The 24461-nt window shown below is 45.2% G+C and overlaps 1 protein-coding gene across 1 annotated transcript in view; it reads left to right on the top strand.

The window, feature by feature from the left end:
- The first annotated feature begins 16336 nt into the window (after positions 1 to 16336).
- Positions 16337 to 24461, top strand: part of PGR (progesterone receptor) — a 62226-nt gene continuing 54101 nt past the window's right edge. The window contains exons 1-2 of the mRNA XM_056115096.1: positions 16337 to 17987; positions 18656 to 18807. Coding sequence (XP_055971071.1) covers positions 16519 to 17987; positions 18656 to 18807 — 1621 coding nt within the window. The 5' untranslated portion in view covers positions 16337 to 16518. The remainder of the gene's footprint in view (positions 17988 to 18655; positions 18808 to 24461) is intronic.

Here is a 24461-nt window from a genome sequence, read left to right as displayed (position 1 = left end):
GGCGCCAGTAATGTCTCCATCTGTCCCTGTCGCGTGCCAGTGTAGCCCAATGGCATCTGTTCGCTCCGGGAACATGAAGAGCCTCAAACCGATCGTTCATGATCTTGACGAAGAAGTCTGACCATCTGGTAGATGGGCAGCCACGCGGTCTTTTGACATCCCGTGGAATCCAATCAGTAATGGTTCTAGTCCAGCAGTCGTCTGTAAACCTCATTACGTGACCAGCCCATCTGATTTTCGACACCTTGGCAAATGAGAGCGTCCCTGATTCTTGATCGTCGACAGATGTCAGAACTCCGAATTCTTTCTCTCATTTGAGTGAAACGTGATATTCCAAGCATAGCTCTTTCTATTCTTCTTTGGGAGACCTGAATAGCGTTCTCATCTTGTTTGCGTAGGGCCCAGGTCTCTGAGGCATAAGTTAATGCAGGAAGAACAGTGGAATCAAAGATATGTGTCCGGAGCCAGAGGTTCTTCGTTCTCTTAGCTATTTCTTCGACGTTCTTGAAGGCGTTACAAGCCACTCTCTTCCTCCTGCTCAGCTCGGGTGCCAGGTCATTTGTCATGTTGACCTCTCGACCTAGGTACACATAGCTGTTGCATTCGGAGATGGTCGTTTCGTTGAGAGCAAATGGGTTGTCAGGAACAAGGCTGTTTCTCATAAACATTGTCTTTGTAAGATTCAGCTGTAGTCCTACCTTTCCACACTCACGGTCAAAGTTGGCCAGCATTTGTGCCGCTCGGCTGATGTTTGGTGTTATTAAAACAATGTCATCAGCAAAGCGGAGGTGGTGGAGTTGCTGACCATCTATCTTCACTCCCATTCCTTCCCATTCCAGTCATCGCATCATGTTCTCGAGGGTGGCACTGAAGAGTTTCAGTGAAATGGTATCACCCTGCCGCACCCCTCTCTTGACATCGACGATCACTTCTTTGTAGAATGGTGAGATCCTGGTAGTGAATCCGCAATACAGCTCACAGAGGATCCTGATGTATTGGGCTTGAATGCCCTGATTGGCTAGGGCTTCAATGACCGCTTCCGTCTCAACAGAATCAAAGGCCTTCTTTAAATCAATGAACGTTAGACAGAGCGGCATATTGAACTCCTGAGAAACCTCAATGAGCTTGGTTATCGTGTGGATATGGTTGATGGTGCTGAATCCTTTGCGGAAGCTGGCTTGCTCACATGGTTGTCCTTCATCTAGTGTTCTGCCAATCCTATTTAGGATGACTCGAGTGAACAGTTTGTAGATGACAGACAATAGGCAGATCGGGCGATAGTTGCCAATGTCATGGATGTCTCCCTTCTTGAACAGTAGTACGGTCCTGCTGGTTTTCCATTGGGACGGAACCTTGCATTCAGACAGGTAGCGAGTGAAGAGCCGAGCCAGTGTATTGATGAGTACTGACGGCAGGTTCTTCAGGTGTTCAGGTCTGACCTTGTCTGGGCCGGGTGCTGCTTGTTTCTTCACCGACAAAATGGCGTGTCGGATTTCGGAAGGGAGAACGTTGGGAACGACATAGCCATCCTGTGGAATTTGGTATGTCGGCAAGTGGACATGGCTATCGAAGAGATTTGAGTAGAAGTCATGGATAATCTTCTCCATTGCCGTTCTGGAGGATGTGATGGATCCATCAGGACGTTGGAGGGCAGTCATCTTGGTCTTGTAGTTGGCGAAGGACAGGCGGGCGTTACGAATACTTTTCCTGGCTTCTGCCGCATCTACCAGTACTTCTGCTCTTCTCTCTTTGAGATCTTCCTTGATCGCATCTCTGCACTGCTTTGCGAGCTTGGACGTTAGCTTGCGGTTGCCTGAGGCATGCGCCAAACCACTGGTAACACAGTGGTTTGCACAATCGTGCCTGCTTGCTGCCATCCCAGGAATAATGAAATTAATTGTTAATATTTTTGCTTCATGATAATAATCCATATCTGCCATATGTGCGAATATGTAATATTATTTTTATCAAATACAAGCCAGAATTTTCAGATCCAGTTAGTAAAAAGAAGAGAGGATAGTTGAGTCCAAAGCTTACAGCATCATTCCTGAAGCTCCCCATCAACTCAGAGCAGTTCTCCCCTTCTCTCTCAGAAAGCAGCCACAGACTTGGATTTCCAGAGTTTTCATCACCATCAGCAGCTAAATTTAATAAACCCTTACTAGAGAGCAGACAGATTACTAGCATTAGTGCCTCAGTGTGTTTCTATATGAACGTTATAAGTATTATCTAACCCACTTTGAAGATGAGAAAAGAGCAGTGCAAAAAAAATTAAAGGGGCGAAATTACAGTAGATAAGGCACTTGCCTCACATGCAGCTGACCTGGATCCCAGCCCCAGCACCGTATATGATCTCCCAAATCCTACCAAGAGTGGTCCCTAAGCACAGAGCTTGGACTAAGCCCTGAGCATAGCTGCATATAACGCAAACTCTGCCCCCCCTAAAAAATAATTTAAAGAGACCTATGGTAAGTAAAGACCACAACACCCAATAAGAGAGAGAGAACAAGAGGGAATGCCCTGCCACAGAGGCAGGGTAGGATGGGGGGAATGGGGCGGGGGAGGGATACTGGGATCCGTGGTGGTGGGAAATGGGCACTGGTGGAGGGACGGGTATTTGATCATTGTATAATTGAAACCCAAGCACAAAAATTTGTAAGTCTACAACTGTACCTCATGATGTCTCACTAATAAAAATAAAAATAAATAAAAAAGAATGAGGAGATAATAGGATAAAAGGGTAAAACTTGATGGCAGCTTAGTTATGAATCCTCCACTTCTCCAAAGAGACATAAGAAAATGACCACAACCAGAAAAAAAATTAATTCCATTTCCAACAAAGGAAGAAGACAGAGAAAAGAACCTCCAAACTACAAATGCTATAGCAATAAACACACTGCTAAGCAGTCTTGCAGAAAACCCTGGGTGTTAAAATAAAAATCGAGAGGAAGAGTAGAGAGAGTGGGGTTGAAAGACAGTAACAGATCTTTAAATCATCATCACTCAGAGAAGGTCAATGATAGAAAGAAATCACACATACACATTGTAGGTAATTCTTATGGTTTCTCAGATTATTTTAGATATACTGCTGTTGCTTTTAATGCTTTGAGATTGATGAAAAGTATTGTTCTCACTCTGGAAAAAATATAAACATACATATAAATATATATAAAGCATAATGGGAGAAGGTGAGGACAAGTAAAGAGATTAATTGGATTTGGGGTAACCAGTAAGTACTAAAGATGTCTAATAACTTCATAGATAATTAGATTGTATAGGTAAGTATGCATATTATATAGATTCTATATGTCATAAGTTTTTTTTTGGGGGGGTCACACCTGGTGATTGTCAGGAGTTACTCCTGGCTCCACACTCAGGAATTACTCCTGGTGATGCTTCGGGGACCATATGGGATGCCAGGGATCAAACCCTGGTTGGTGTGTGCAGGGCAAACAACCTTCCTGCTGAACTGTTGCTCCCACCCTATGTCATAGATTATGAATACACACTCACACACACAAACTTGTTAATGTTTGTTTGTTTTGAGGCCACACCCAGCGGCACTCAGAAGTCACTCCTGGCAGTGCCTAGGACCAAACCTGGGCCTCCTGCCAGCAGAGAATCCGCTTTGACACATTGAACTCTCTCTGTTCCCCACATGGTTGTTTTGCTTTGTTTTGTTTGGGGACACATCCAGTTGTGCTTGGTGCTAAATCTTGGCTCTATGTTCGGGGATCATTCCTGGTGGTGTTAGGGGACCATATGCGATGCCAGAGATCTCCCAAACCCTGGTTAGCAGCATGCAAGGCAAGCCTTATCTGCAGCACTATCTCTCCAGTCCCTGGTCCCACATTTTTTTACCTGTCTGCTAAAAGAACTCATAAGTAAAAGTGATGAATAATCAGGATGGTGAGTGTCTAGGAATTGATTTTTAATAGCATTTTTTACTGAATTGAGCTATTTTCTCTGAGGGGAAAAAATCATTCAGTAGTTAGGATAGGATATGCAAAATGACCTTAAAACATATTAAATGATGATGTAAGAAAGTGTTGAAATAAAAGAGTGTATGTTAAAATGACAGAAGAGTTGTTTAAATAAACTCAAACTTGCCAAATTTGTCAAAATCAAGTACTAAAATAAGGCAATATTAAAAATAAAAATGGAAAATTTGATGAAATAGGAATCTATTACTACATTTTATGAATGACTAGGTAGGTATATGGGTAGTTAAGGAAGATATAAAGGTGATGATAGGAACAGAGAGATAGTACAGCGGGTAAAGCACTTGCCTTGCATGTAGCCAACCTGTGTTACAGAAAATAGTGAAAAAATTTCTTCTGGAGCCTTTTCTGTTTTTCTAATATCATAGCTTTTGGGGGGACGGGGGTTGGGGGAGCTAGGGACACACCTGGAGGTGCTGAGGGCTTACTTCTGACTCTGTGCTCAGGAATCCCTCCTAGTGTGTCTTGGCAGGAACATATGTGTTCCTGACGACACATATGTGTTCCGGGGATTTCAGACAAGTGTGTGGAAGGCAAGCTCCCTGACTCCTGCTCTCTCTCTCTCTCTCTGTCTCTCTCTCTCTCTCTCTCTCTGGGTCCAGTAGGCTTTGTCTTAATGGCATAAGGGCATAGCTCAATACACAAAAGGATATTCATAGCTGACAGATCCTTTAAAACATCATCTTGTAGACCCGTGTGCTGCTCTCGCTCTCGGCCATTGCACCGCGCGGCAGAGCCTGGCAAGCTACCCGTGGCGTATTCAATATGCCAAAAACAGTAACAACAAGTCTCACAACCAAGACATTACTGGTGCCCGCCCTAGCAAATTGATGAACAATGGGAGGACAGTGCTACAGTATTATAACAAGCAATATAAAATACATTATTCAGGCCTGATAATAATACATTATTCTTGGCCAAGAGCATTGATTCATTCGAATGCCTAACAACCCGAATCAGACGTTTACATTTGAATAGATGTGGCTCACTGCCTGCAGTTTCTATCTTCGTTGTCTACGCACCAACATCTCATTATGATGAAAGAGAAATCGAGAAGTTCTACATGGAGCTAGAGAAGTTCTATAAAGAAGACCACACCTTCTACAAGATCATTGTGGGTGATTTTAATGCCAAGATAGGACCGAGAAGATCAGCTGAAGAACTTCACATCGGGACCCATGGCCTAGAATGGAACGAACAGGGTGAGAGACTGTCTGAGTTCATCATGTCGACCAAGACCATTCACGGTAACTCACAGTTCCAGAAGGCAGAATCTAAACGATGGACATGGGAGTCTCCCGGTGGACGATTCCACAACGAAATAGACCACATCATATTCAATCGACGGTTTTGCCTGACCCATGTCGCTGTTGTCCCAAAATTTCGAACAGGATCGGACCACCGTCTCCTTCGTGCAAAATTCTACTTCACAGAGCGGGGAGAAAGGGCTGCAAAGTTCAAAAAGAGAACTCCCAGAATGACCACCAACTGGGAACTCTTTGGTACTATTGCGGCAACATGGGAAGATGCCATTGTTGACAACATTGACGAGGAATACGATCGACTGGTTCAGCACCTCCATGAATGTGCGAGGAATGCCAAGAGAGAGATAGCCACAAAAAATCGCCTATCTTCAAAAACTCTTGAGCTAATTCGCCAGCGTGGTTTAGCGCATGCCTCAGGCAACCGCAAGCTAACGTCCGAGCTCTCCCAGCTCGCAAAGCAGTGCAGAGATGCGATCAAGGAAGACCTCAAAGAGAGAAGAGCAGAAGTACTAGTAGATGCTGCAGAAGCCGGGAAAAGTATTCGTAACGCCCGCCTGTCCTTCGCCAACTATAAGACCAAGATGACTGCCCTCCGACGTCCTGATGGATCCATCACATCCTCCAGAACGGCAATGGAGAAGATTATCCATGACTTCTACTCAAATCTCTTCGATAGCCATGTCCACTTGCCGACATACCAAATTCCACAGGATGGCTATGTCGTTCCCAACGTTCTCCCTTCCGAAATCCGACACGCCATTTTGTCGGTAAAGAAACAAACAGCACCCGGCCCAGACAAGGTCAGACCTGAACACCTGAAGAACCTGCCGTCAGTACTCATCAATACACTGGCTCGGCTCTTCACTCGCTACCTGTCTGAATGCAAGGTTCCGTCCCAATGGAAAACCAGCAGGACCGTACTACTGTTCAAGAAGGGAGACATCCATGACATTGGCAACTATCACCTGATCTGCCTATTGTCTGTCATCTACAAGTTGTTCACTCGAGTCATCCTAAATAGGATTGGCAGAACACTAGATGAAGGACAACCATGCGAGCAAGCAGGGTTCTGCAAAGGATTCAGCACCATCAACCATATCCACACGATAACCAAGCTCATTGAGGTTTCTCGGGAGTTCAAGATGCCGCTCTGTTTAACGTTCATTGATTTAAAGAAGGCCTTTGATTCTGTTGAGATGGAAGCGGTCATTGAAGCCCTAGAAAATCAGGGCATTCAAGCCCAATACATCAGGATCCTCCGTGAGCTGTATTGCGGATTCACTACCAGGATCTCACCATTCTACAAAGAAGTGATCGTTGATGTCAAGAGAGGGGTGCAGCAGGGTGATACCATTTCACCGAAACTCTTCAGTGCCACCCTCGAGAACATCATGCGACGACTGGAATGGGAAGGAATGGGAGTGAAGATAGATGGTCAGCAACTCCACCACCTCCGCTTTGCTGATGACATTGTTTTAATAACACCAAACATCAGCCGAGCGGCACAAATGCTGGCCAATTTTGACCGTGAGTGTGGAAAGGTAGGACTACAGCTGAATCTTACGAAGACAATGTTTATGAGAAACAGCCTTGTTCCTGACGCCCCATTTGCTCTCAATGGAACAACCATCTCCAAATGCAACAGCTATGTGTACCTAGGTCGAGAGGTCAACATGACAAATGACCTGGCACCCGAGCTGTGCAGGAGGAAGAGAGCGACTTGGAACACCTTCAAGAACGTCGAAGAAATAGCTAAGAGGACGAAGAACCTCCGGCTCCGGGCACATCTCTTTGATTCCACTGTTCTTCCTGCATTAACATATGCCTCAGAGACCTGGGCCCTACGCAAACAAGATGAGAACGCTATTCAGGTCTCCCAAAGAAGAATAGAAAGAGCTATGCTTGGAATATCACGTTTCACTCAAATGAGAGAAAGAATCCGGAGTTCTGACATCCGTCGACGATCAAGAATCAGGGATGCTGTCTCATTTGCCAAGGTGTCGAAAATCAGATGGGCTGGTCATGTAATGAGATTTAAAGACGACCGCTGGACTAGAGCTGTTACCGACTGGATTCCACGGGATGTCAAAAGACCGCGTGGCCGCCCACCTTCCAGATGGTCAGACTTCTTCGTGAAGATCATGAACGATCGGTTTGAGGCCCTTCATGTTCCCGGAGCGAACAGATGCCATTGGGCTACACTAGCACGCGACAGGGACAAATGGAGACGTTACTGGCGCCCGCTCGAGCAAATTGACGACTAACGGGAAGTTAAGTGATAAGTGATAAGTGATTCAGGCCTGCTATAGGAGCAGGCTTTAGGGATGGTTGTGAAAATTGGAAATAATGGTGGTGGGAAGGTACAGTGATGGTCGGATTGTTGTTAGAATATTGAGTGTTACAAATCACAAACAACTTTGTAATAATTAATTAATTAATTTTTAAAAAGAATTTCCCACAGTTGAGAAATATAGACACTGAAATCCAAGAGGCCTGAAGGGCCCTGATGAAAATAAAATAAAAGAATAAAACTCCAAAACATACTGTACTCAAAATGACAAAAGCCAAAGACAGAGACAGTATATTGAAAGCAGTGAGATCAAAAAGGGAACTTATACACAAAGGAAACCCATAAAACTCACAGTAGATTTATGAAATGAAACTTTGCAAGCCTGAAGTAGATGGAGGGATATAGTACAAAAACTCAATCAAATGAACACCAAGAATATTTTGTCCAGATAGATCAGCATTCAGATTTGAAGGAATGAAACGGAGCTTCACGCACAGGGAACACTTAGGGAATTTATGAGTCCTTAAATCAGTTTTCGTAAGAAACATAAGAAGAACTTCTTTAAAGGACAGGACAAACTTCCCTACATGTGACATGAGTATGGAACTCATTAATGGCACATATGATGGCCTGCTACTAGATTAAGAAAGAAAGGTATGTTTACTCCTGTTTGCTAAGGGATTTTATACATTTTCAATAATGAATTAACCTCTCATTGATTATTCTCTATGTCTGGTCAGGTTTTATCTGACACCTAGAGAATGTCTTATTCAGACTTTTATGCAGTATCATAATATAATATTTTGTTACAAAATCAATATTACCTTGCTTCGAATAAAACACTGTGTGTTTTAGGCTATTCATATTTTCCCATTTAATTTTTCTTAATTCTCCTCATGCTTACTAAATTTACATAGTTTTGCCTATTTCATGGAGACTCTAAAATATATTAGCACAGAATTCTTTTAAAGTTTATTTATGACAGGGAAGACATGATAATTACCACAATGACATCCAACTACAAAATAAAGTCTAATGCAATATATTTTAGATGACAAAGTTGAAAAGTTAGTTATGTGAATGAGAATAGGCTGTATACTGTATTAACTGATTTTGAATTTTCTTTATTTACATAGGTTAAAATATTAAAGCAACCAATCATTACAAATTGACTTTTTAAAAATTTTCTGATAATTCTATTTGCTATTCCTTTCAATTTTGTTGGAACAAGTAATATGAAATAAATTTGTTATATGCCTGCCAAGGGGGTCAGGCTGGGGGGTGGGAGGGAACTTGGAGACCTTGGTGGAAGGAAGGGCTATTGATGGTGGTATCGGTGTTGGAACATTCTATGCTTGAAACAACTATATTAGGAACAACTCTGTAAATCATGATATCTTAATAAAAATTAAATTAATATAAATAATATAATATAAATAATATATTATCATATATGCAAAATACACATCAGTTAGTATAGATTATGAAGTATACTATATATTATATATACATTTTATAATATATATAGTATGTATCTAGGTACTAAATATAAACATGAAAAGTTATTAACAAAGGAAATAAGTCATTACATTCATTATAAACTAGTGTGAACTTTTCAGTTACGATTGAATCATAATTAGGATTCTGAGGGAAACAAGGCTTTAGTATAATGTCAGATATTATTTATTGAATTCCCATCTCTCTCCTCCAATGCCTTTCTAACAGAACCCCAATTTTATTTATATATTGATATCAAGGTACTTGGAGCAGGACTCAGCTGCAGAAGATGAACCACAATTAACTGAATGACATTCCTCTCGGAGAAGTTGGCTTGGTGGTGGCATATGACTCAGTTCCAGTCAGTAAGTTCTTACCACATGTCTGGGGGTCAGTCTCCGGTGAAGGCTTTCTCCCTTGACGGAAAACAATGCAGGAGAAACTGTCCCTGGTCCTGATCCTTGGGGCAGTTATAGGAGACACTTGACACCTGCAGCCCTGTCGCCATCTCGGGGCAGGCGAGGACAAGGACGAAGATGAAGCAGATGAAGTCGTTGGTTTCTGGCATCAATGGACCAGAGAGATGGAGAGCGGGGCCCCTGGAGGCACTGATGGGTAGTGAGCGCTGCCCTAAGGCACATCTCCTCCAGGTTTCCTGTCCAGTGAGACAATAACTGTCTATAAACTCACTGTGCCAAGCACACTGTGGTCTGGATCCAAACAAGCCCATGTGACAATGGCAGAAAGAGCCAGTAGAAGACTGATCTCTCATGCACAGCCACACAGCCACACCAGCCAAAGGCAGTGTAAGGAGAGAGATGATCTACACAACTTAATTTGGGGGCGGAGACAAGGGGGATGGGCGTTGGGGTCCTTGAGGCACAGAAGTGGTACACTGGGGATGGGTGAGTGTAGGAATAATGTGCATGAGAAACTATTAAGAGTATTGTAAACCATAGAGTCTCAATTTAAAAAAAAACGGGTATACATGTGCAGTAGTCATTATGTCTTGTGGAGGGGTCTGAGTAACACTGTGTTGTGAGGGGCACTGGGCTCAGAACCCTGAGGGGTGGGCTGAGAAGGTCAGAGACGTGACCCCCAGGTCACATACCAGACTACAACTACATCATTCCTTTGTAAATATATGTAAGAATTGCTTCAAACATGGAATGACAATGATAATATTCTAATTTTCCAAGTTATATAATTTTAAAAATACAAACTAACCGGATCCTAGGGTCAGCTTCCTGAAGGTGCTTGTATGTCTGGGTCTTAGATCAAGCCAATGTTTCCACCCTATTCCATAAGCCTTGTCAAACACTCAATACTTGAACATATGAAAATGACTCCTGGCAGTGCTCGGGGTCCGTATGGGATGCTGGGAATCAAACCCGAGTTGGCCGCGTGCATGGCAAACACCCTACCTGCTGTGCTATCACTCCAGTCCCCATTTTCTTTTCAAATTTAAGGACTTTTCATGGATTTCTTTGCATGAAGACTTTGTCTTCACAGTCTTAGTGAAGACAACACCAACATAATTAGTCACTAAGAGTATGTAATTCAAATCTCATCAAAATGAGATGCCACGAGATAGGTACTTATCAAAATTGTTAAAAGATGCTGGCATATAGCACCAAGGGTTAGTGCGCATACTTTTCATGGGTGGAGGTGCTGGTTCCAAGCCCAACACCATTTTGGTCCCTCGCACCATACTTGGTCCCCAGAGCATGACCTGCAGTGATCCCTGAGCACAAAGCCTGAAGTAAACCCAGAACACAGCTAGGTGTGGCCCCAAAACCAAAAGCAAGCAAATAAAAACCAAAAGACTGGAAACAATCTAAATGTTTACCAACAGTTAAATAAACTTGGGTAGGTCCATGCATTGGATTGCTCCTCAGCAATAAAAGAATGAACTGATGTAACTCCTAAATATAAATATCAAAATAATTACACTGAACAAGAAATAAAAAAAAAGCTAGATAAAAAATACTATATTGTAGAAAATGCTAAAAACTTTTATCATACAAATCTTCATCTGATTATTTTTCAGTAAATAACTGTTTCTAGAACTTGGCTAGAAAATAGGTAAGATGAGTCTAGATAATAGAAAGGAAAAAGCAGAACTGGTCCTTAGTAGGAAGCTTGGCACTGAGGGTTACTGGGGGATGTGGGGCAGGCCAGGGAAGGGACCATGATGACAATGATAGAAGGAAGTGGTCACTCTGGACCAGGACTGGGTGCTCAAAAGAAGGAAAGTGACAAGCATGACACCCTATTTATAACAGTATTACAAACACAGTGCCCAAAAAGTGGGATAGGTGGGGAAAAGGAAAATAGTGCCTACCATAGAGGCTGGCTGAGGGCAGGAGGGAAACTGAGGACATTGGTGGAGCTAAGTGGACAGTGATGAAAGGGATTGGTGTTGGAACATGAAAGCCTGAATCTCAGTCATGAATAACTTATGAATAACTTTGCAATTTACAGTGATTCAATAAAAAAAATTTTTAAGAAGAGTTTAGAGCATCTCATAGTGCCAAAAAGTAAATAAATCCAAGTGCATGCTTGCAAGCCTATGCATAGTTTTCAGTATTCCAAACTAGAATAATTTGGGAAGCAAAATAAAATATCAGTGGGTTATAATTCAAATATAAAATAAATGTAAGTTCACAGTGATTCAAATAAAAGACAGATTATGCCAGCAAATGGACAAGAAGTTAAATATCCCATCCAAAGAATTACAAATAAATCATGTAGGTGCTCCACTCCAAAGAAGAGAGAGCATAAATTCCTACTTCCCACATTCCCATAAGTGTGGGTACCTATGGTTACAATCTTCCCAAGTGGAGGCTGGGATGAAGAAGGAAAAGCAATGGCGCAATGGGAACAGCCTGATGAGTAAGACTTCAATTCTGTGAGCCAGGTCACCATGAACAGTCATAAATCAGGTCGACAGTATGTAGCCATAGTCTCGGGTAAGGAGTGTAAAGCCACACCTCTCTGAGGCTCCTCTTGAAAATCCTTCAACCTCACTGAATCTTAAGGAAAACACAACACTGCAATGGAGCAGCATCCTTCAGGATGCCTCATTAGTGCACTCAGAACAAAGTCATCAAAAATAAGGAAATCTAAGAAATATTCATAGCCAAGAGGATCCCAGAGACGTGACACCAGGTAATGCAATATCCCCGTGGGATCCTGGGAAAGAAAAGGAACATCTGGGGAAAGTTATGGCAATCTGCCGGGGCCAGGAACCATAGCTCAGAGGGCTGGAGTACAGTCAGCCCTGGCACCAGCAGGCTCGCAGTGCAAGCTGAACATTACTGGAACTGGCCCCTGCAAATACAGACAGCCATACATGAAAGAAATTGTGTGCATGCTAGTTAATAATTACAGATCAGTTGTAGCTCATCAGTGGTAACAACAGTGCCTCAGTAATATCAGAGGGAAATTGCTTACAGAGCATATATTGGAACTCTATTATCTGCTCAAATTTTCCGTGAAAATATTCCAAAATGGAGCTGGAGAGGGTTCAAGAGATAGACATTAAGGTGTCTGCCTTGCCCGTGGACATCGTTGCTTCAATCACCACTTCACAGCACCACGTCTGACCCCTGAGCACCAGCAAGAGAGATCCCTGAACCCAGAGTAAGAAATGAACCCAGAGCACAGACATGTGTGGCCCAAAATACAAAAAGGGGGTGGGGGTTAGAGAGCGAGTACAGAGTTACGGTGCTTGCCTTGCACTGCATCCTCGGGCCCTGGTGCCAAACAACCCACCAAAGTGGATGGCCAGAGAGGGTGGAGGACCTGGGAGTCCAAAACATTTATTCTATAAAGTACAAGCTATGGAGGGCTAGAGCGATAGCACAGCAGTAGGGCGTTTGCCTTGCACGCAGCCAACATGGCCAACCCGAGTTCGATTCCTCCGCCCCTCTCAGAGAGCCTGGTAAGCTACCAAGAGTATCTTGCCCTCACAGCAGAGCCTGGCAAGCTACCCGTGATGTATTCGATATGCCAAACACAGTAACAAAGTCTCCAATGGAGATGTTACTGGGCCCGCTCGAGCAAATCGATGAAAGACAGGAGGACAGTGACAGTGACAAGCTATGGAAAAAAATTTAAAGCAAACATTTAGTCCGACAGACAGGTGTGCATAGTTTAATACAAAGTTCACCAAATCAGATAGGATTCTGAAAAAATTAAAAAAGCAAGCATATGATGACAGGAGGTAAGTTGCTTAGAAAGAGATTGTCCGTGTGGGGTAAGTGGATGGGAAAGGGCAGTGAGGAGGTTTAAAATGGGAGAAGGAAACTTCTAGAGGTCAGAGGTGTATTTGACATCTGGTCGGTGCTTTAGGTACATATGTATGTCAAAACAGCAAAGTGTTTATTTTCAAGACATGAAACTTATTATATATTATAAAAAATATTTTATTCAAAATACAAGCACCCCCCTACACACACACATACATACACACACATACACACACACACACACACACACACACACACACTCATCTTCCAGTACTGATTTGTCTTCTCCAAAAATATCTCACAATATTTGGGGAGTGATCCCATCACAACTGGATTTAACCTGTACTTTTTTTTCCCATAAAATAGCTATAACACAGCGGGTAGGGCCTTGCATGCGGCCTACATGGCCGGAAGTTCGATTTGTCCGCCCCTCTTGGAGAGTCTGGCAAGCTACCTAGAGTATCTTGCCTGCACGGCAAAGCCTGGCAAGCTACCCGTGGCATATTTGATACGCCAAACACAGTAACAAGTCTCACGATGGAGACGTTACTGGGCCCACTTGAGCAAACCGATGAACAACAGGAGGACAGTGCAGTGACAGTGCAGTGCATTCCTATATTTGAGAAATTCCTGTGCCAACAGAACTAATCGCCTGTCATTCACTTTTAGAATGGAGAATGCTGGACATGCAGGGATCTTTACCAGTGTTCCCCACTCCAGCAAGATTTGCTTGTCTTTGGGCTGTACTTGGCTGTGCTCAGGGCTTCCTCCTGGCTCTGTGCTCAGGGACACCTCATAGCTGACAAAGACGACCATGTGAGGAGTTGGACTCAGGTCAGTTGTGCACTTGGCGAGTTCTCTACTTACTGTACTCTTGCTCTGGCCCCTACAAGATTTTTGATTTTATGGCAACAACCTAGTGTGGCTTTAGGGAGTTTTGATAGCCAGTCAAAATTCATTCAACTATAATTAGTCAGATTTAAGTTGTAATCAGGTACCCATTTTGTGGCCACAGCAAACTGGACACAAAATTCTGATCCGTCTGCGATTTTCAAGTCCCACTCCTAAGAGGATTTTGGTTAGACTGCCTGGGTCCAAGGGTGCTTGCTACCTTGGCAGTGTCGGCAATTCTGTGCCTCTGTATTCTCCGATATAAAACGGGACAATGGTACTGACTTCACGGACTGTCAAGGAATAAACAAATGAACACAAGTACAGATTTTAGAAGACACCCAGGCCAGCCTGTGCAGATTCTGAAGATCCCTTGACATTCGCCATCAGGAAAACGTAAATCAAAATCACAGAGATGCAACTTCACACATACTAGGAAGACTTTAACAAAAGAGACCTAAAACGTCCCGTTCCTACATTTTGTCCTGTTTGCTGTCCTGTAATCATTCTCCTGTCCCCTAGGCTTCTCTCCCCTTGCCCTGCCTTCTGATTTCTATGTAACACTCTTTTGTAGGTATAAGCCAATTGCTGAATTATTGGTTGTCAAATCCAGTGATCTTTAATATGTTTACTTTTCACTCACCATTCCCAGATAATTCAGGAATCCAGAATCTTCTTGCCAGTGACTGCAACCCTGTAGGCTTCTGCCTTCTCCTTTATACTCTCTTTGTACTCTCAGAGTGGCTGAGAAACAAAGAGACATCAGGGCACAGAGAATCTTCACTTTGCAAATGAATGATTTTTCCAGGGGGCCTGGGAAAGATGGTGTAGGGCTCCACAAAGAGACTGCTAATAAGTTGTCATTCCAAGTAACTGTAGGAATCTCCCTTCTCTGCATTTCTCAAGAACAGAAGGGGCCCCTGCTTTAAAAGCACAGATGTGTGTACATACACATAGGTATACATGTAAAATTTGGGGGGAGGAGTCTCATACTGTTATCCCCAACTTCTAGTGGTGTTGAGGGGGCTTAGCAGTGCTGGGGGCTAACCCTGCGGCCCCAGCATGCAAAACATGTCCTTCAGTTCTCCACCCCAAACATCTTTTTTAAGAATGATCATGCTCAGGAGAGAAAATCCTTAATCTTGTTTTCTTACTAAAATAACTATCTTAAGGTAGGAAGAGCCCTATCTTAAGATGCAATGTGGCGTGTAAGTTAGAGCTAAAGGAAATTTTATGAGACTGTTATCTATTAAAGGTTCTCCTTAGGACACATGCAGGTAACACCGTCCAGACTTCTGCCCAAGTTTCTTCTGCCACGTGGCAACAGGCAGGGCACTGTGGGCACAGGGATTTGAATGGACTGGCTTTGGTCAAAGTCCCAAGGAAAAAACAAAGTATCCTTTTCATCAGGTAGGATGGTCCTGGGTACATTTATTCTAAATGATACTGTCTCCAAATGCCTCCGCGAGCTTTGCATCTTTACAGAAACTTCTGTTTCTGATAGAACACACCACCGGCCCTTGCAGGTAGGAAGAACATCCTTCTCCACTGACAGTGCGAACCCCACTACGCTAAGGAGGGCGCGTGCACCTGTATTCTGTGTGTGTGTGTGTGTGTGTGTGTGTGTGTGTGTGTGTGTGTTTGGGCTGTTCTAAGCTCAGAATGTTACAGCGTGGTGCCTGTCCACGGGGCGGGGCCTGGGGCGGGCCGGCGTTAGCTGTCACTCCGGAGCGAAGAGGGAGGCCCCCCGGAGAACCCGCGTGGATGGCGATCCGGGGCGCGCGGGACGTCCTCCGGGAGAGCCAGTTTCTCCGGGCAGCGGGGCGGGCGCTGAGGGCAGAGGCGCGCAGAACTGCGAGCGCTGCGAAGAGGACAGTGTCGGGCGCGGCGGCGCGGGCAGGACGCGGCGGTGCCCGAGCTGGGGCAGCGCCCTGGGGTGCGAGTATCCCAGCGCTCTGGGAAGAAAAGGAGAGCGAGTGCGCGGCGCGCAGCCCAGGACTGGAAGCAGCAGAAGGAAAGGTCGGTGGACGCAGCCACGGCTCATCGCTCTGCAGCCGAGGGCGCAGACCGGGTGCCCAGTGCCCGGACCCGTGAGTATCCGCGTGTCCGCCCCGGACTCTCGTCGGAGAACCAGTCTCGCAGCCACCGCTCGCGTTCTCCCCAGGCCCCCGCAGGGGCTGCGGGCACCGCCCCCTGGCCCGCCTGGAGGAGGAGATCGCGCTGCCCTGCCCAGCCCGGCCCGGCCCAGTGGCCGCTCTCTCCGCCCGCCGCCCCGGACCGGCCTAGACGCAGGGGAGGAGAAAAGGGGGGCCCGGGTCGTCATGACAGAGCTGAAGGCCAAGGGTCCCCGCGCTGCGCACGTGGAGGGCGGCGCGCTGTCCCCGGCCGCCGGCGCCTCCCCGCTGCCCTTCGCAGCCGGCCCGCCAGCCGCGCCCCTCTCTGTGGACGGGCTGCTCTTCCCACGCGACCCCGACTCCAAGATCGCTGACCGGTCCGCGCCGTCCAACGTGGACACTGAGTACCCCCGAGCCGAAGTGGCCGGGGGCTCGAGGCACGCCGAGAAGGACAGCGGACTGCTGGACAGCGTCCTGGACACGCTCCTGGCGCCGTCGGGTCGCGGGCACAGTCACCCCACCCCTCCCGCCTCCGAGGCCGCCAGCCCCTGGTACCTCTTCGGCCCCGAGCTGCCCGAAGACCCCCGAGGAGCCCCTGCCAGCCGGGGGCCGCTGCCCTCGCTCATGAGTCGGCCAGAAGCCAAGGGGGGCGAGTGTCCCGGGGCCGCCCAGAAAGCGCTGCCCAGAGGTCTATCGCCGTCCAGGCAGCTGCTGCCCGCGCTCTCGGGGACGCCCCACTGGCCCCGGCCCGTCCTGCAGCCGTCTCCACAGCCCGCCGTGGTGGACGTGGAGGACGACGACGATGACGACGACGACGATGAAGAGGATTCGGAAGCCGAGGCCGGGGGCGCCGCAGCTGGGCAGCTGCCGCAGGGCAAAGCGCGGGCTTTGGGGGACCCGCTGGCCGTGTCCGGCACCGCGGGCGCGGGGGGCGTTGCGCTGGTCCCCAGGGAGGACCCGCGCTTCGCTGCGCCGCGTACGGCCCTGGCGGAGGCCGAGGCGCCCGGCCGCTCCCCGCTGGGCACAGCCGTGGTGGACTTCATCCACGTGCCCATCCTGCCGCTGAAGCCGGCCATCCTGACGGCGCGCACGCGGCAGCTGCTGGAGACCGATGGACCCGACGGCGCCGGCCCCGCGGCGCGCGCCTCGCCCGGCGACCTCCCCGCCTGTGCCTACGCGCCCACTGCCAATGCAGCCGAGCCCCGCGACGACGACGCCGCCTTTGCGCTCTACGGCGACCCGCACCCAGCCGCGCTGAAGATCAAGGAGGAGGAGGAGGGCTGTGAGGCGGCCGCTCGACCCCAGCGCCCCTTCCCGCCCGCGCCCGCCGCCGTCTACACTGACCTGGCGCTGGCGCCGCCACTGCCCCCGCGCGCACCCTCGGCCCGGCCGGGGGAGCTGGCAGCGGGTCCCTCGCCGTCGGGCTCGGCGCTGGAGTGTCTCCTGTACAAGGCCGAGGACGCGCCGCCTACGCCGCCCGCGCCGCCACCCCCCTGCAAGGCACCGGTCGGGGGCGGCTGCCTGCTGCCCCGCGACGCCTTGTCCACCCCCGCGGCCGCGGGCCCCGCGCTCTACCAGCCGCTCGGACTCAACGGACTGCCGCCGCTCGGCTACCAGGCCGCCGTGCTCAAGGACGCGCTGCCGCAGGTCTACCCGCCCTATCTCAACTACCTGAGGTGAGGCGCGCCGGGATGGGGGTCCAGTAGGGGTCGGGGACCCGCGCGCGCACAGCCCGGCCGTGCCAAGTGGTTCCCCGCGCACCCCGCGCGCCACCTGGCGGGGCCGCGGCCGCTCCCAGCTCGGGCGTCCAGGGGGCCCGGGGAGGGAGCGGAGACAGCGCAGCCCCCAAACACTCGCCTAGGGTGGCCGCGCGGGGGGAGTGTCCACCTGGCCGCGCGTTCCCAGCGGTGCTGCCCCGACCGGGTCCTCTCCGGGGCTGATGGGGTCTGGGGGCGCCCCAGCTTCTCCTACACGCTGGGCGCGAACGCACGTTCTCAGCGAGCCAGGAGCGGCCGGGGGTTCGGGCTGGGATGTCCCGAGCGCGGGTCGGGTCGGGGCCGCGCGCAAAGACACAGTAGCGGGACCGGGGATGGAGGCCGGGAAGCCCCGACGGCAGCCACGCGCGCCTTAGGAGGAGTTTTCGGGGAAGCCTTTTGCGTTGGACCCACGCCCTCGGGCTGTCGCGGACGGAAACACAGTCTGGGGGTGCGTGCCTTGGTGCAGCCCCCTGGCCAGAAGCGCACCAGGTGGGCTCTGCCCGTCTCCCGGGGACTCAGTGGTCAGGTACCCCCTCCTTCCCGGTCGCTGATTGGCATTAAGAGGGGTCCTCTGTTTTGCCTTGAAGACCGGATGCAGAAGCCAGTCCGAATCCCCAGTATGGCTTCGAGTCGTTGCCCCAGAAGATCTGTCTGATCTGTGGGGACGAGGCGTCCGGCTGTCACTATGGCGTGCTGACGTGCGGGAGCTGCAAGGTCTTCTTCAAAAGAGCCATGGAAGGTGAGTGCAGCCCGGGCCCGAGCGGGGTCCCGCAGCGCGTCCCCTGGGTCCGTCCTCGGGACCCCCTCTCTGCCTGGATGCGTCCTCGGCACCCCCATTCTGCCCTGAATGGCCAGTTCCCTGGGAAACTTCGGAGCCCAATGCCATTGGCTGGAGTTTTCATTTTTAATATTTGAAACTGTGTGGTTGGACATGAAACTGTGGATGTGACAATTCATGCTCATCTTGGAAACAGTGCTACTATTTATTGCTCACTAATGATTTCACTTTAAAGAAACAGCTTTATTTACAGTTCTCTTACCTATATATAAAGTATCTTAAATGTCCATCGAGAGTAACCCGACAAAAGTAGTTGAAATCACATTAACTTATTTGTATGTGTGTGTTTATGTAATCATCTATTTGACAAGTTACAAATATTTGGCATGATTTGGCATTTTCTGTATTTATATAATGTCATTTCAAAACAAAGTTTTTCAATTTTAATACCTGTGTAAGGGGAAATAGGAATAAGCACTTAAATCACCACTATAAATTCTTAAGGACTTGTTTTGCTGTGAGGCTCTTGATTTTTTTTCTTTCTTTCTTTCTTTTTAAAATCAGTTAAATTGTAACATTGGTTTAATGATTTTTGGTTTCACTGTATAATGTATTTCAGACTTGAACTTTCATAGAAAACATTTTTAAATGTCCCCTTACACTAAACCCAAAGCCAGGCACACTTATATTTGAAGGGGAAAATGTATTTTAACATCGTTTCTACATTTGAATTCTATTGTTGATTTTATAATGAACTGAAATGAGAGTTTCTAGTGTTATTTTGAATGCTAAGATTGCACTTAGACAAGAAACTGAAGGCTCAAAAGTTTGCTTTTTTGCTTTCTGTTTTGATTTTTCTCATTTCAAGAGTCCTTCAGGAAAGAGGGGAGCAGTAGGGAATTTTAAACTTTAAGGACACTACCAAAGGAATTTGGTATACTGGCATATTCTTACCCAGCTCCATCCCACCCCCTTTTTACTTACAAATAAAGTTCAAAAATGTAAGTTTGAGTTTTTTGAGTGCACATGCTAAATATACTAAGTATTAGTCAATATAGGTTAGATATATTCTATAATTTCAGTGCTTATGATCAGAAATGGTATGCACTACTAGCCTAATGACAAATCCTACTTTAATTCTTGAAAGTTACTTCAAAAGGTGAACATATATGATGAAGAACACCCTAGCTGGAAACAACAAAGGCTTTCACATCCTTATTATTGGAATACTATCTAAAACTATTTTTCAAGTTTGCTCTTAGAACGCATTTGTGGGAGCCTGTTATTTTGCATGATCCTGATAGTCTTAAGTAGTAGCAATGAAGTGCCTTTATTTGACATTTTAACCCAAAAAAAGTTTAAAAGTGCCTTTATTTGGCATTTGTAACCCTCAAAATTTATGATAGGTGTTATGAAATGAGCAAGATTAAAATCTAAACAAATCATTTTCCCATTATCATATAGATTAACACCAAAGATTTCTTTGCCTGACTTCAGCTCCGCCTTAGGTATAAAATGAGGGAAATAGCAGTACCTCAGGATTAACGTGTGAAAGGTATTTAGATAGAGGGTCTATTCAGTCACCAGCTTTCAATTAGGGTTGCTTTTACCTTTGAAAAGCTGAAAATAAAGTTGAGAAATAACAGATGTATATGAAAACACATGCCTGTAAAATGGAGTCTCATTCAGGGCCCCAATAAACGGTGTTGTAAGTAAATAAGATTTGTGTAAGTTGGTGTATTTGGTGGGAGGCAGTAATGGTAGGGTGCAATGTGCATGCTCTAGGGTGATAAATGTCTTCATAGAATATGTCAACTGCATATGGTTATACAAGGGCAAGTGAGATTACAGATCTCTGGGTATTGAGGAGGATTTTTAAGTTTACATATTCAAAAAAGTGAGAAGATTGATATTATATGGATAGACTAGCAGGTCATCTTAGGAAATTATGAGTTAAAGGTTGGAAAGATTATATAATGTTCAGATAAATTGGGAATGTATCAGTGATTTAAGATTAGATAGAAAAAGATGATTCTGGCAGTTTTGAAAAGAGAGAAATATAACTGGTAGTACTTTCATTTGATGTCTGAGATATAGTAGGGCTGTGGGTTGAGCTGATTCAAAGATGTGTATGAGTGCCAAAATGTCCAGAACTTGAAAGTCAGCTTCTCTTGGTGAATGTCCACCAGAACTTGTGAAGAGTATATTTTGCTGCTGTTGGACATGGCTGTTTACAGAGGTCAGGTACGCCCAGCTGATTGAGGGTGCTGTTGAGTTTTATCATGTCCATCCTGATATTTTGTCTTCAAGAGCTTGTCTCTTTCCAAGAGAATTTTCAGAGCCTCCACTATAACCATAATTTATCTACCTCTCCTTGAAGTTCTCTTTTTTGGTCCCATAAAATGCGATGCTTTGTTATTAGACACACATATATTAAGTATTGTTATGTCTTGAAGAACTGACTCCTTTATCTGTATATATTACTCCTTCTTCTCCCTAATAATTTTTCTTACTTTGTATTCAACTCTTTGTATATTCAATTTTTATTCACAAACTCATGAATTACTTTTACTTTCATCCGAGCCTTATAGATGGAGAAAACTTACCTAATAATCTTTTGCACCATAATTTTTTGACAAATATTTGAGATTTTGAGAAGATATTAGCTAGTAATCATTTTTCTCCAGTGGAGTCTTATCTAAACAGTTTTTCTGTTCCCCTAAAAGTGAACTGGTTGCAAACCACTGAATTTTACTTCTAAATGCTTAAATTAGTAACTAATTTACTAATTATTGATTTTATAAAGAAATAATAAGTCAATACTGTCTTCTCATCCTGAAAATCTGTTTAATAATTAGTAGGGGCAGTAAGCTGGTTTTAGGCACAATATTACTTTACAATGCATTAAAGGAAATGTCTAGTTTACTGAAAAAGGAATGGATGGAAAGGGAGAACTTATTGTCATCTGTTCATCATTTTGTTGTGAATTGCTAATGCTTCTTCAGAATGTTTATCTTCACTCCACTGCAAGCACCTGAGGGGTCCATTGCACTGCATCAGGTCCATAATCCAGTGCCCACAGTAAGTGTTCCTACTCCTTCAGCCTTTGAGTTTTGTAAAGTGCTCAAAGTAATACAACAACAAATGCTTCTTTAAAAATTAAAACATTGCCAATAAGTCCTTAGATTGTATATGTGATATGTTGTATTGTTTTGGATTAGTTGTTATATAAATTACATCACATGAGATAATTTGTGTGCCATTTTCTATCTTTTTTTATTCTGCAATAACTTGAGGTATTGTCAATGTGCATGGTTTTTCTGGAATGTTCTTTTAACTATTGCATACTTTGTAGAAGAAGAATTTTTCTCAGTAAGGTATTTCTACATCACCATTACATGGGAAATCACTTTTTGAACTTGCCTCCTTGATTATATATACCTTGCTCCTCTTTCCATAATATATGTAAGTGTTTGATACAAGTTTTAATTAAATAGAGAATTTCTTTCCTCCATGCTGCTAACAAAATTTAACACTAGACACAAAAACTTACTTTAGACACTTAAAACTTGCTTGTGCTGCAACTACAAAGATAAATATGATGTGAGCAATTTCTGTTTCAACATACATAAAACCAAAAAGAAAAGAAAACAAACAAAAAAACCACTGTCATTCAATTAGTGAACATAAGAATATAAGGATAGGAGTTATGCTAGAGCCATGAATGATACATCATGGTGTTCATTTAGGCAAAACTAGAAGGGTTGGTCTTTGTTCTGTTAACGTGTCCTGATGTGTGAGAGGTTTATTCATTTGACAAAATACTGAGTGATTCTTGACTGTGGCCCTAGGCTCTAAGTGCTCACTTAATCAGTGTAGAAGCCTCGGAGGTGGAGGGCATATTACCTGTATTCCACTAATGAGGGTTTCAGAGAGAGAGAGAGTGCAGAAGACAGGGGCCAAGATTCCCATCTCGGGACATTTCACTGCTGCTTCTGTGTTTGGTACATTCCTGTGCTCCATCAGATCATTTTTACATTTAACAAACTGATCTCTTGGGATGGCTGGTTTTAGTATTGTGCTCCTCCATGCAGCCACATCTTTTCTTTAGCCTAGAACTCTACTGCTTATTTGGCTTGGGCCTTCACCCCAGATTTCACTTGAACGAAGAATGCTCTGCAAACTTTTTTTCCATTTTAAGCAGTCTTTCTCTTCTTTGCCAACACTTAAAAAATTGTCACCACTCTTGACAAGAAACACTTAGACCTCAATGAAGCATTTATTCAGGTACTTGAGTCAATTCCAAGTTTCTTTCCTTGCTGATACCTTTTTTGACATCTTTGCAGAGACAGGATGAACATTTGCTTAAGATTTCAAATTTAACTGTTCACTATTCTAATATCAATATTTCTCACCTTTTTGTCAAACTACAAGGACTTTTTGTGAGTAACTTCTGTAAAAGACTTCGTAAGAACATTGATACTTAAAACAGACTCCAAAACAGAACAGGCACACTGCTTTCTCTCGCATGAAGAAATGACTGCGGCAGTGGGGGTAGCCCTTGGTGGCCAGATCCGTGCACTGGTGTACAGGGTTGTGAGGAATACACACACACACACACACACACACACACGCATGCACACACACACACACACAGAGGTTAGTGCCTGAAGGAAGTGTGTGAGACAGATATGGAGTTGTTCTGGGGAACAAGTACCAAGAACCACATGTATTAGGAACCCTGTCATGGCTTTACGCTCAGTCTCTGCTTACACACTTAGAAAGTGGAGATAAGAGAAGAGATCATGTCTTTAACATAGTAAAAGCAACCAGAAGTTCTCAAAGAGATTATTTAGTTTGCCTGTTAAAATTAGGAAAGGCTGACTGGAGGGAGAGTACAGGGATTCAGGCGCTTAATCATTTCACCTGCAGCCCAGGTTCAATTCCTGGCACCACATGGTCCCCCTGACACAGTAAGGAGTAGCCCTGGGCACTGCTGAGTGTTACCCCAAGCCCATCCAAAAATAAGTGTGAAAATGTGACACTTATGTCATGCGAAAAGTAGTATTCTTTACAATCTTTAAAAAGTTTGTGTGGTGGGGCCTGGGGAGGGAGTATCTCTGCGTGCCTGAAACTCTGTTAGGAACAACTTTATTAGTCATGGTGCCTTGGTAAAAATCAATAAACAAAATTAAAAGTGGATAGGTGTTATGAGTTAAGAAGCATTTCATTTTAGATGGGTTATTGAATGTAAGGCTTGGGACATCTGGCTTATTATACTAAAGAAAATTTTCAGATGTGTCAACACTTTAAGTGCTTATTCTTAAAAAAAAATTCTTCAGAGCTTGGAAAGAATAGATGGATACTTATAACCATGGAATTAATGGTAAAACTTCTGATATTGACAGAAATTCAGAATTGAAACCAAATCTGTCAATTTTCCAGAAATAAATTTTAAACTTCTATCAGACAAAAAGTAAATAAATGGAACATTAGGAAGTCAAAAGACAGAGAAGATTGGATACTAGCTATAGTTTATATATTTCAAAAGAATACTATTAATATGCAAAATCTTATTAGAGAACTTCAATAAAAAAGACAATAAAAACTGAAAA

The sequence above is a fragment of the Sorex fumeus genome, unplaced genomic scaffold (assembly GCF_029834395.1).
Source record: "Sorex fumeus unplaced genomic scaffold, SorFum_2.1 ptg000028l, whole genome shotgun sequence".
NCBI classification, from domain to species: domain Eukaryota; kingdom Metazoa; phylum Chordata; class Mammalia; order Eulipotyphla; family Soricidae; genus Sorex; species Sorex fumeus.
This window is presented reverse-complemented; position numbering and strand designations above follow the sequence as displayed.